Here is an 11,222-nt window from a genome sequence, read left to right on the forward strand (position 1 = left end):
GGGTGTGCGGCCCCTGCCCGGGGGACGAGGAGGAGCCCCACACGCCCCGCAGGGCCGGGCCGGGCCGGGCCGGGCGCCATGCCTCAGCCCGCCGTGACGTCACGCGGCCGCGCGGGAAGCGCTCGCGGGGCTGTGACGCAATTCCGCGTCCGGCCCCGCCCTTTCCTTTCCGCCCGGCCGCGCGTGAGGTGGGAGCGATGGCGGCGGCGCCGGGAAGGGCGGCGGGACCCCTGGGGGCTGTGGGAGCCGTGGGAGCGATGGGAACGGGAGCCATGGGGGCCTTGGGGGCCAGGGCAGCGGGGCCGGGAGCGGTGGCGGAGCCGCGGCAGCGATGCTGAGGCCGCGGATGCTGTGTGGGCCCGGCCGGGCTCCGGCATCGCCTCACGGCTCTGGGCACTGTGGGCAGCGACGAGCCCCAGAGGAAAGGCCGGGGCTGAGTCAGGGAGGGCGAGGGTGGATTTTGGGAGAAGGGTTTTCCCCCAGAAGCAGGCACTGCCCAGGCTCCCCGGGGAATGGGACTGCGCTGCCGGGGGTGCTGGGGTGCCTGTGCCGGGCCAGCACCTGGGCTCGGTGCTCCTTGTGGGTCCCTCCCCAATGGCGACATTCGGGATTCCTGCAGGTGTGTGTGCTCGGTGCCCCAGCAGCAGCAGGACGAGATGCAGAACGACGCCGGGGAGTTCGTGGACCTTTACGTCCCTCGGAAATGGTGAGCAGGGACTGAGGGGCCAGCCAGGGCAGGAGGGGTGCCCAAAATACCCCAAAATCCAGCCCAAAAACATCCCTGGAGCCCTCATCTGTGCAGCCTGTGCAAAAGAGTTTTTTTTTTTTTGTAGCAACAAATATCTGTAGGGGGAGAAAAAATCAGTTTTCTGTCAATTTAAAAAGCCACTAAAAATAAGCCACTTGCAGGAATTTTATTAGACTAAGTTAAATATGTTTTACAGCCTATAATTCCTGAGTATCCCAGCCTGACTGTCTTTGACAGCTGTAGTGGCTCTCAGCAAAACAGGCATAGGAACTAATTTCATTAATTATCTTGACTGTATTTCTGCATTTTAGAAAAGAAAACAACATTCTGTGTGTTTTGGGGGCCTGTACTGCCCTGTGCACTGCATGAAGGTGAACTGGGCACATAGAAACCAAAGTGAAGGGAAAACTGGCTAATAAGTGAAAATATCCTTTAAATGTACTTAAAACTGCATTTTAATCTTCTAAGTAATGAAAGCTTAAACTGTTGCTGTCTGAATTCCTTGTGCAGTTTTAATTTGCCTGTAGGATTGGCTCTAGTGGCTTTCTTTGTCATTGTCACTGCTGTTTCCTTTTGTTTAAATCTGTCCTGCTTTGTTCCTTAGCTCTGCTAGCAACCGAATCATTGGTGCTAAGGATCATGCTTCCATCCAGATAAACATTTCTGAGGTAAGTTTATCAACAGAATATGTGATGAGAGAGCTAAACCTTTAAACTTTGATAAAAGTGGCAGAATTAAACAGCTTGTGATGTATCTTCAGTAATTCAGTAAAGAAAGTCACAATAGATATTGACTCCTGCAGGCTCCCAGTGAATACATGTGGGTTCTAATTAATTTAAGCTCCTTGTAGCATGGATTTTTTTTTCCCAATTGTTTATTAAATTCAGCTTTCAGGAATTTTGTGGACAGAATGTTCCTGTCGCTTACGAGCTACAGAGCTTGATTTGGTTCTTGAATGGGAGACCACATCCCCACTAAAAATCTGAGGCTCCTGAGTTATCTCACAAAAAAAAGAGAAACCTTTAAAAAACCACCCTGTAATTCCTGTAATTGTTAAGGCAAGTGCTTTCCTGTTCAGCATGTTTAATTCCTCCAGTGATCCCTATTCCTTGTTTTCAAAGGATCAGAGATTAGCAGAACATGGAAATGAGCCCACCTGGTATGACAGGATCCACTACCCTGTTTAAATCCATAATTTATGTCTTTTGGTGTTTTTCCTGTAAATTTCTCAGCAGCTGGAGAAAGTGAGACAATTTGTCTCTCAGCTTGGACATTTTCCTACCCATGTACCAAGTCTATCCCTTTCCCCCTTCAGTTCAATTTTCCATTATATGACCTCAGTTAAAAGAAACAAAAAAAGAGTAAAGGCAGGAAAATCTACTTTACAAAGAGCTTTTCCATTTGTTCAGAACTCAAATATTTTTTTTCTTTTAGCAACCAGTTCTTGTCAGTGTGTAATCCACTGCATTTTATGCCTGCACTGTGTAGCTACAAAGCTGCTGTGCAAAGATCATTGTAGTTGACTTTCTAACTCCAGTGTTTGCCTTGAGATTCTGGGGTTTATTTTCTGAACACTGCAAGTATCTTTGTGCAGTTTTTAACTTGGCAATTGTGCTGTGAGAGTGTAAGACTTGGTAAAGCTGGGCTGTGATTGCAGGTGGACAAGGTGACAGGCAGGGTGAACGGCCAGTTCAAGACTTACGCCATCTGCGGCCCCATCCGGAGAATGGTGAGCGCCTTCCCGAGCTGCAGCTTTGCTGTGCTGCTGCTTCTGATCTCCAGTCATTGATGGGCTGTGTGTCTGGCCCTGAAAACACTCTGTGAAGTGTGTAAGCAGATTCACAGACTCACAGAAAGGTTTGGTTTGGAGGGACATTAAAGATCATCTCGCTCCATCCCTCCCGTGGGCAGGGACACCTTGCACTGTCCCAGGCTGGCCTTGGACACTCCAGGGATGGGGCAGCCACAGCTTCCCTGTGCCAGGGCCTTGGATTGCTTGGAATAATCAATTTCTTCTGGAGATGTTTGTTTTTTCAAAATAAAATACACAAATTATTTTCTTTTACGAATGTGTATCAAGTACTAATTCTGGCTTTTATCTGTTGTTTATAATTACTGGAGGTGATACAACCTTGACTTTAAAATGAGGAGTGTATCACAAATCCACTTATCCATATATATATGTTGTTCATGCAAATGCATATTTTTAATATTAAATATGCATTGTATATGCATTTATATTTTGTTTTATATATGCATTTATATTTTTATTACTTTTTTGTCATCCTTAAAGGTAAGGAATTGCCCTTAAGGATGACAAAAAAGTAACAGTTTATTTTGAATACACTAATCTGCACTAACTGCTGCAGCTGCCTCTCTTCCACATATGTCAGCAATTATTTGGACACTTGAGAATATTTCCTTTTCTCTTTACAGGGTGAATCAGATGACTCCATTTTGCGTCTGGCAAAAAATGATGGAATTGTGTCCAAGTACGTATGTTTATCTTACCCTCTAACTCCTGCAGGGGGAACTTCCATTCCCAAATCCAGCTTTGAGGATGACAATCTGTACATTGCATTTATAGGATGATTACACACTTGGTCAAAGATGTTTACTTGAGCTGTTGAAGCAAACTGATTTGTAACAATGTTTGTTTCATTTTCTTGTAGGAACTTTTAACTGAAGAAACTCCGGTATGGGACATGTGAAATAAACAGTTCAAAACTACATTGTGCTGTGTCTTTTGTTCAAGTCATAAACACAAGTGGGTTTATTATAGTTAGTCTTGAAAGACTTGGAAATGTGTCTTAAAAATATACAGATTCTCACTGTGAGTTCTTAAAAACAAATCAGCTTGTAAAGCAGTGCCAGAGTCAAGGATTTCCACTTTGTTCTTGGCTTCACTGTCATTGTTCTTTTCCAGATCTAATAAGTTTTGCATCTGTAATGGAACACTTGCAATGTAGCAATCTTAACTGAGCTTGCTGCTTTTTCACTGGAAAAACTGAGGGAATTCTTTTTGTTAGGATTCAAGAAAGGGTCTGTCCTTTCTTCCAGGTGCTGCTTTTGTGTTGGTAGATTTTGTTTGCACACAGCAGATTTATTTGTCACTTTGTAATTATCACTTAAATAAATGTCCTATATGGGTTTGGCTTATAAAATGGGGTAATAGGGTATGACTTGTATGGAAAATTTCCCCTGTCAGCTGCATTTTACCAGTTCCACAATACCCACAACTACACAGGGCCTGTCCTGGTGGTGTATCCTGATCTGCACATTCTCAGAGGTTCATCCAGATTACACTTCCCTGCTTGTGGTCATCTCTGGGTTAACATCTGCAGTTGTCCATCCTCTGATCTCTGCACAGGCCCTCCCAGAGCTCTTCCAAGTGGCAGAGGCTGTTTGGTGCTGCTTTCCTGTTTATGCTGCAAGCTGTCACGTTGAGAGGGGTCACCATGTGCTTTATTTCTGACTTGTTTGCCATTCCTGTGCGTGCACGTGGGAAACGAGGCTCAGCCTCAGCACAGCCAGGAACAGGGATGCTGTTGCTTCTGGACTAAGGAGAGTGGCTGGACTACCCATGTGTGCTATCTTCCCTGTATTTTGCTTCTCAGATGTGACAAAGTGCAGCATATTTGTTTGGAAGGTCCTGTTTTGGCACCATGGATACCTACTGAATATTGGCAGAGCAAATCAGGCCATGTTAAAGTGGAGTTAGAGCATAGTGTGAGATTTTTTGTAATTTTAATAAGTTTCTTTTGCAAATCATTAATTAGGATTTAGAGTGTAAGCTACTGTATAGATACAATGAAGTCCCTAATTAAACATTTATTCCAGGAGAGTTGCAGCAGAGAATCAAAACTCAGCAGGCTGAGAGCCCTTATGAGCAGAGCCATAACCTGAAACATCTTTGGCTGCACAGTCTCCCCACTGATAAAACTTGAATTTACTACTACTCTGAGCTGATAGAACTTTTAAAATGTGAACTCCTGGGTGTTGCAAGTAGGGAGGAACTTGGCTAAAAAAGCCAAAAAATTTGGTTCATGTTGAACTTAATACACAAAGCACATGAGAGAAACCTTTTAAATACCAAAGCAAGGGGGGAAGTTCATCCATGCTTTATTTTTGAGCTATTTTCTTCTGACATCTAAGTTAACCATGAAAGATGCACTGAAAAAAAGTGGGAGGAGGGATGACAATGTTGTGATTCTCCTAGAAATAATTCATTTTTCCAGGAGATAAATCTGTGAAAACATTTTCTGGAAAGAAAAATACAGTCTTCAAACTGGAGAGATTTCAGCTTGGCTTATGTCCAATCCTTATTTTCTTTTGTACACAGTAAGAGGAGATAAGTTTTAATTGGACTTGATATTTTTTTCTGACATGTCTTAAATTAGCTGCTTCTGCCTTGGCATTAGGGTAGAACTTTAAATAAAACCCTTAACTGTTTGCTGCTGATAAATGCCTGGTTTACCAAAGAGTTTAAATATTGTTGGCTTGTTCCTAATCCCCTGAGACTCTGTTCATCCATGTGGATTTCAGTGGAATTCCTCCATAAGGCAGAGCAAACTGACAGCTTAAAAGTTCAAGATGAACTTGAGGTCTCTCAGATGTCTTTTTAAGCAGTACAACCCCATTAGTATAGAGCTGACCCAAATTTACACTTCTGGTTTGAGTATTTAAGGATTATGTTGTAATTTAAAATGTTCTGTGCTTTGTAACACTGATTGTTGCCATTTGGTTTTTGGAATGTTAAAAAAAAAGTGAAGCAAATTATTCTCTCGTTAATTTCTTGTCAAAATATGAAATGTTAATGGTGCCATATGCTGAAACAATTCACTTGGGAATGGATTAGTGCTGTGCTAAAGGCTTCCTGAACTTCACACCATCCTCACCAGCACGACTGCATGCGAGTCCTACCAAAATTCCTGCAGAATCCTGTCAAGGGGGGACATGTGTCCCTTTAAAAATCCACTTTCAGTTGCATTTTCTAGTATTGTGATGTAAAATGTTCTTTGTTTTCCCGGAACAGGAATAGTTCAGATGTTTGAGGGCCATGAAAGGGAATGAACTGTACTCTACTGTACAAGATGGACAGAGTTGCCCTTACATGGTTACATTGCACCAAGTCGTGAAATTCTTTGCTGTTACTTACGAGGACTTGGCAGTGGCATCCTAAAGACATCTGATTTAACTGGGGCTATTTTAGTGTCTTCAGCCAAAATTCTGCTGGCTGCTCAGACAAGAGCCTGAAACTCCTGAAAACACCTGGGGGCTTGGTAGGAGCTTGTAGAAGTCTCATAATACTGATTTTTCTTTTTAAGCCTTGACATTCTTCTAATGAACCCCACAGTGCTAAAAAGCTGTTGCAGTGGTCGCAGCTGTGAGCGTGCTGTGATCAGAGCCTGGGTTAGGAGCTGCTCCTGTCACCTGGCACAGAGGTGACAGCTCTGAGAGCATCAGCCCTGCTCCAGGTGCCAAACAGGCACAGCCCTGCCAAAAGTGCTCCCCTGGCACTGCTCGTGGGTCTCTGCACAGAGGAGACAGACTCAGGGGAGCAGTGAAAAAAGGACAATAAAAAGGCTCTGCTTTTGCTCCATGTGTGTCCAAGCACCCAAAGAGCTTCTGGAGCAGAGCTGTCCCAGCAGTGCTCCCTGCAGAAGGGAACCTGGGACAGCTCTGTGGGATGTTGTTTATTTTCCCAAAGCACGTGCTGGTGCTGGAGGCTGCTGAAAGCCCACCTAGAGCACTGAGATAATCTAGTTCCACTGGATTTGGCAGCAGTTCTGTTTTCCAGTTGGCTGTTGTGGAGAGCTGTCTATTCCCAGCTCCTGTTTTGTTCAATTGCTGTCACTCTGAGTCAAACACGGAGATAAATACACCTCTGCTGCAAATGTTATTTTGGGCAGGTTAGGGGAGGTTTTGATTTTAGTTAATTCATTTATGGCTGTTTGTGTTGAGGCATCCCTAGGGAGGCAGCTTCCCTGTATGTATATTGGACTAATCAACCATGGAAAAAAACCAAAGAAAATTAATTAGGCTTTTTTTTTTTTTTCCCTGCTAGGAAACACACTTTTGTTTAACATCAGACAGAAGTTCTGCTTGGCTAAATCTTCAACAGGAACTGCAGGTACTGAGGTTTTAAGAATTAAGGACAATTGATAAGGTCAATGTGGGGTTTATTTTGTTAATAAATTATTATGAAAATGTATTATTTTAACATCTATTTTCAGATAGCTGATAATGAATAAATCTACTGTGACCAGGCTGAACCAAGAGTATTTTGCAATGTACACACCTGAGCATGTTAACAAATGAGCAAACTTCACAAATTTGCTAACAAATCCTCTTCCATGGCTTGTTTCTACAGGACTGGGGCCATGGAGCAGAGCAGGTTGTGCCTGTTCTGCTGAGGACTGGGGCCTCTTTGGCTGCTGTTTGCAGTCCTGGGCTGACCATGGCCAGCTGCCAGTGCCCACCCAGCTGCTCCCCTCTCCCCTTCCACAACAGGGCAGAAAACAGGGTGGAAAAACACATGGGTGACAGCAGGGAGGTCACTTACCAACTACCATTGTGAGCAAAACAGGAAAATCCATTTATTGCTTATTAAAACAGACCTGGATTGATAGCACCAGGATTAGGCTGCAGATCGTGGGAGCCCCAGAGCTGTACATTCATTTTCTGTTCATTGAGGTGCCCTTCCAAGAGGGTGGAGGACAATCCTTGTGCAGGGAGCCAAGGCTTGTGGGCATTGACTGGGGGTTCCTGCAGGGATGGAAGTGAGAGTCACACTTGCATTTTGGTGAGCTTAAGCTGTGTGCTGGGACACAACACATCCATCCAAATTAAGGTGCTGCTTATCTGGCTGTAAACACAATAATCTTCTTGCTGTTTTCATGGGGCATCAGAGCTCAGACAAGCACCTTGATCCATCCATCCATCAATACCAAAATACAATGCACTGGTGCCCTGATGTGAAGTCACTCAGTCCCTCTCATGACCTGCAGTGCCTGTCAGGTAAGTCAGGTTGAGCAAAAATGCTGAAATACCGCCTGTTTTCTTTTACAGAACAGCATTTTCATAAAGTGTTTAGCACCACTCTGTGCAGGTTGCTCACAGAGCTGGGAAATGTGATATTTCCTGCTCCAGGCAAAATGTTTCAAATGTCTGAGGATGAACAAAAATAGCACTTCAAAATAAATTGGGTAGTGCACAGGGGAGGTGGCAGAGATCATTACTTGCTGCTTGTCCCTGCTTCATTCAGTTCTTTCTCCTACAAGGGCTAGAAAGGCTGGGGATTTAATTCTCCTTTTGAGCAGTTTGAGGCTAAAAGAAAGGGATTTACACGCCTGATTGCTGTTGTGGCCAGTGGAGCCATGCTCGCAGCAAACTCCCTCAGCATTCCTGGGAAAATGGGGTCATTTGTGCTGGATCACTCAGCCAAGCGTGGATGTGTGACAGAACAGCCCCCAAGCCAGCTGTGCTGAGAAATTAACCTTAAAAAGTTGATGCTGCAGCTGAATTCAGTGTCTGCTGATGGGTCACTTTTGCTCCTGTCTGCTCCCAAGTGCCTGGAATCCCTGCCCCAGTCTCCAGCACATGAGCTGGTAATCCCAAACTTTGAAGAGTTTCCAGGCAGGCTGACCAAAATCTGAGGATCTAAGACTGCCTGTACCCAAAAATAAGCAAATAAAAGGAAGCTAATCCCAGATGGTGCTGATTAAAACACGGACTACAAAGGGAGGTGGAGGAAGCAGCTTTCAGGCTGGGATGTATATTATAATGTATATTACCTGAGAGGGAGCTTGATCACTGCACAGAGCTCATCTGGCTGGGAAGCCAGCACATGGGGATACTGCACTGCCTTTGGAGAGCCTGCATCCTCCTGCAGGGGTAACACAGCCAAACTTTGGCTCTTTTCATTGCACAGGGAATCAACATCTCAGCAGCCTTCTTGGAGAGGGGTACAAGTGCGACCACAGTAGGGATAAACCCTTTTCAGGTTAAAGGGAGACAATTTTACAGGTTTTTTTTCTGACCTTCTCCCAAATGCTGAAGTTATCTAGGAAACAGGAGGCTTTGCAGGTGTGGGACAGGTGGAAGTGCCTGCCTGCCAGTGACACTGTGGCCACTGCTCACTTCTGATCTTGGCTGAATGGTTGATAAGGATCTGCTTTGGTCTTAAGGCCCCAGGTGCTGATCTTTTGTTTCCCAAAATGTATTATTTGTCACCTATCTCTGTGGTTTTGCTTTTTCAAGCTTGTTTAAGACTGTCCTGACAGGAAGGTTAATGCTTGCCTCGCTTGAAACAGTGCTGACTCACTGCTGCAAGTCAAAATTCCCTGAAAACTTTGAATATCCAGGAAAGTCTCATGCACATATCACAGCTTTCCATGTGGTTACGTAAAAATCTCAAATTATGTCATTTCATCAGACACCTCGTGGCTCATGCCTGCTCTGTTACTCAGCCTTCACTACTTTCAGTGCCTTTAAAAAGAAAAAAAAAAAAAGTTCTGTTTGTTTCTGCAGAGCAGGGAACTGTTCCTGGTGTGCTTCCCACCAAGTGTGCATCCCAGGCATTCCATAAAACTGCAGCACTGGGACCAAGGCTCAGGAGACTCATTTCTGCTTCCAGCAGTGATGCTGGTTTTCAGCAAGACCTGTCAACTGCTACATCCTATACCAGAATTTACCCATCTCCCAAATGAATGTTATTTTACAAAGTAGGAAGCTTTAAATCAATAAAAAGAGTGCTCAAAAAATGTTCTCTAAATAACTTATACAAGGAGGTGACATAGTTTTCTAAATAACTTACACAAGTAGAATAAACTTTAAAGATCTTCAATGAACTCAGTAGAGTTGAGCCAGAGGAAGGTGTGTTAATTTACTTTTTAACCCCTGGTTTTATCCTCTATCCTGCAGGGGAATTTTACACCACCAATTTTCTGGGCATGCAAATAAAATAGTGTCATTTTTGTCTTTTTGAATCCAGGAACATTTATGGGGGTAGGACCCTTTGAGTGTTCTTTCTTCCTTTAGGGAGTGGGTAATGAGAGGGAGAGCCATATCAAAGCTGACTGCTGGAAAGAATTAACTCTGATTTACAATGTTCTGCAGCCTGAGATAATGCCTCTGGCATTTGGAGACTCTGAAATGCAAAATGCATGCTCCTGGGGAGCCTGCTCTCAGTCACCCCTTGCTGGTATCAGTAGCTGGCACCCAGGAGTGCAAATCCCACCAAGGACTGGTCACTGTCAGCCCAGCCCAAGGCACAAAGCTGGAGCTCCAGGGCTGCTCCTGCTGCTCCTGCCCAGCCTAAAGACCTCCTGCATCTCTAAGGTCAGAGCAGCCTTTAATGCAATCCACAGGACACCACTAGCCTTAGATTCCCATCTTCATGAATTTGCACGAGATAATGTGGACACTCTCCAGAAGTGCTCGGAGCTGGGAACAGAACAAACCAAGAGAAATTCCAGCACAGGGGGCAGGATCTGATCCCAGCCCCAGATAGCAGTTCTTATCAGAAAAGCTCATAAATCCACCCAATTTAAACAGAGTGTCAGCAGCATCCCGTGCTGCTTTGTGTGTCCCCTCAAGGGATCCACAGCTTCTTGTTCCGATCAGCAATTTCCATTCTATCCTTCAGCTTCCCAGAAGCCACCACTCCCTGGAAAACTAATTCTGCATATCTGTGTGGCCTCAGAAGGAGCAGAACATGGTGCTGTTCTAATGAACAGCCCAAATTACTGTTTGGCTGTCACTTGTGATTAAAGCAGCAAATATTGGCAAAAATAACATGCCAGGAGTAGGGAACTTAAGTTTAAGTGTTGGCTTTTGGGTCTGAGCTTCAAGTGCCTGGTGGAATATGAAGTCTGTGTTAAGACACAATGTCAGTGTCTCTCCTGGGAGCTGTAAATAGACACCTGATGGCCTTTCTGAAGCACAAACACATGGACAGCAGCACCTTCTCTGTCACTGTCACCCTCTGTGTCACCCCTGCCACTGCAGATGGAGATTATCTCAGGAGAAGGACACAAGACCACACCATGGTCTTGTCTCTTAATTCTAGTTTTACCTCAAGCATTAATTTGGTTTTTTTAGGTACTACATCCTCATACAAACAAGGTAGAAAATATACATTTACTGTTTGGAAAAAATCCAACAGCTTCTTCAAGGAAAGGTGTGGATTTGGTGTTAAAGAATGGTGTAGATGTGAGAAAATGAGCATCCTGTCAAAGAGTTCCCAAGTAAAATATTCATGTGCTCCAAGAGATTTCTCAATAACTCCTTCCTGATACATGGAAAAAAAAATTGTATTTTTAGGGCTGTGCTGCAGCAATTATGAGGAGTGAGGGGGAGTCATGACCTCAATACTATTCTAGCAAGTCTATTAGGGGAAAATCTGTGGATTTATTTCAGCCACATTTTGTCTCTTCCAGCAAACATTCTGGTAGTTTCCAATACACCAAAA

At 44.3% G+C, this 11,222-nt stretch overlaps 1 protein-coding gene across 1 annotated transcript; it reads left to right on the forward strand.

The window, feature by feature from the left end:
- The first annotated feature begins 118 nt into the window (after window positions 1–118).
- On the forward strand, window positions 119–3,478 carry RPS21 (ribosomal protein S21). Its single transcript, XM_064391621.1, has 6 exons — window positions 119–188; window positions 620–706; window positions 1,353–1,416; window positions 2,406–2,477; window positions 3,185–3,240; window positions 3,421–3,478. The coding sequence occupies exons 2-6, from the start codon at window positions 657–659 to the stop codon at window positions 3,428–3,430; spliced, it is 252 nt and encodes an 83-aa protein (XP_064247691.1). The 5' UTR covers window positions 119–188; window positions 620–656; the 3' UTR covers window positions 3,431–3,478.
- The last annotated feature ends 7,744 nt before the right edge of the window (window positions 3,479–11,222 follow it).

Source organism: Passer domesticus, chromosome 16, assembly GCF_036417665.1.
Source record: "Passer domesticus isolate bPasDom1 chromosome 16, bPasDom1.hap1, whole genome shotgun sequence".
In the NCBI taxonomy this organism is placed as follows: domain Eukaryota; kingdom Metazoa; phylum Chordata; class Aves; order Passeriformes; family Passeridae; genus Passer; species Passer domesticus.

Coding starts and splice junctions, on each gene's coding strand:
- RPS21 (XM_064391621.1), top strand. CDS start 657: ATGCAGAACGACGCCGGGGAGTTCGTGGACCTTTACGTCCCTCGGAAA. Junction 707..1,352: donor CTTTACGTCCCTCGGAAATG/GTGAGCAGGGAC, acceptor TTTGTTCCTTAG/CTCTGCTAGCAACCGAATCA. Junction 2,478..3,184: donor GCGGCCCCATCCGGAGAATG/GTGAGCGCCTTC, acceptor TTCTCTTTACAG/GGTGAATCAGATGACTCCAT.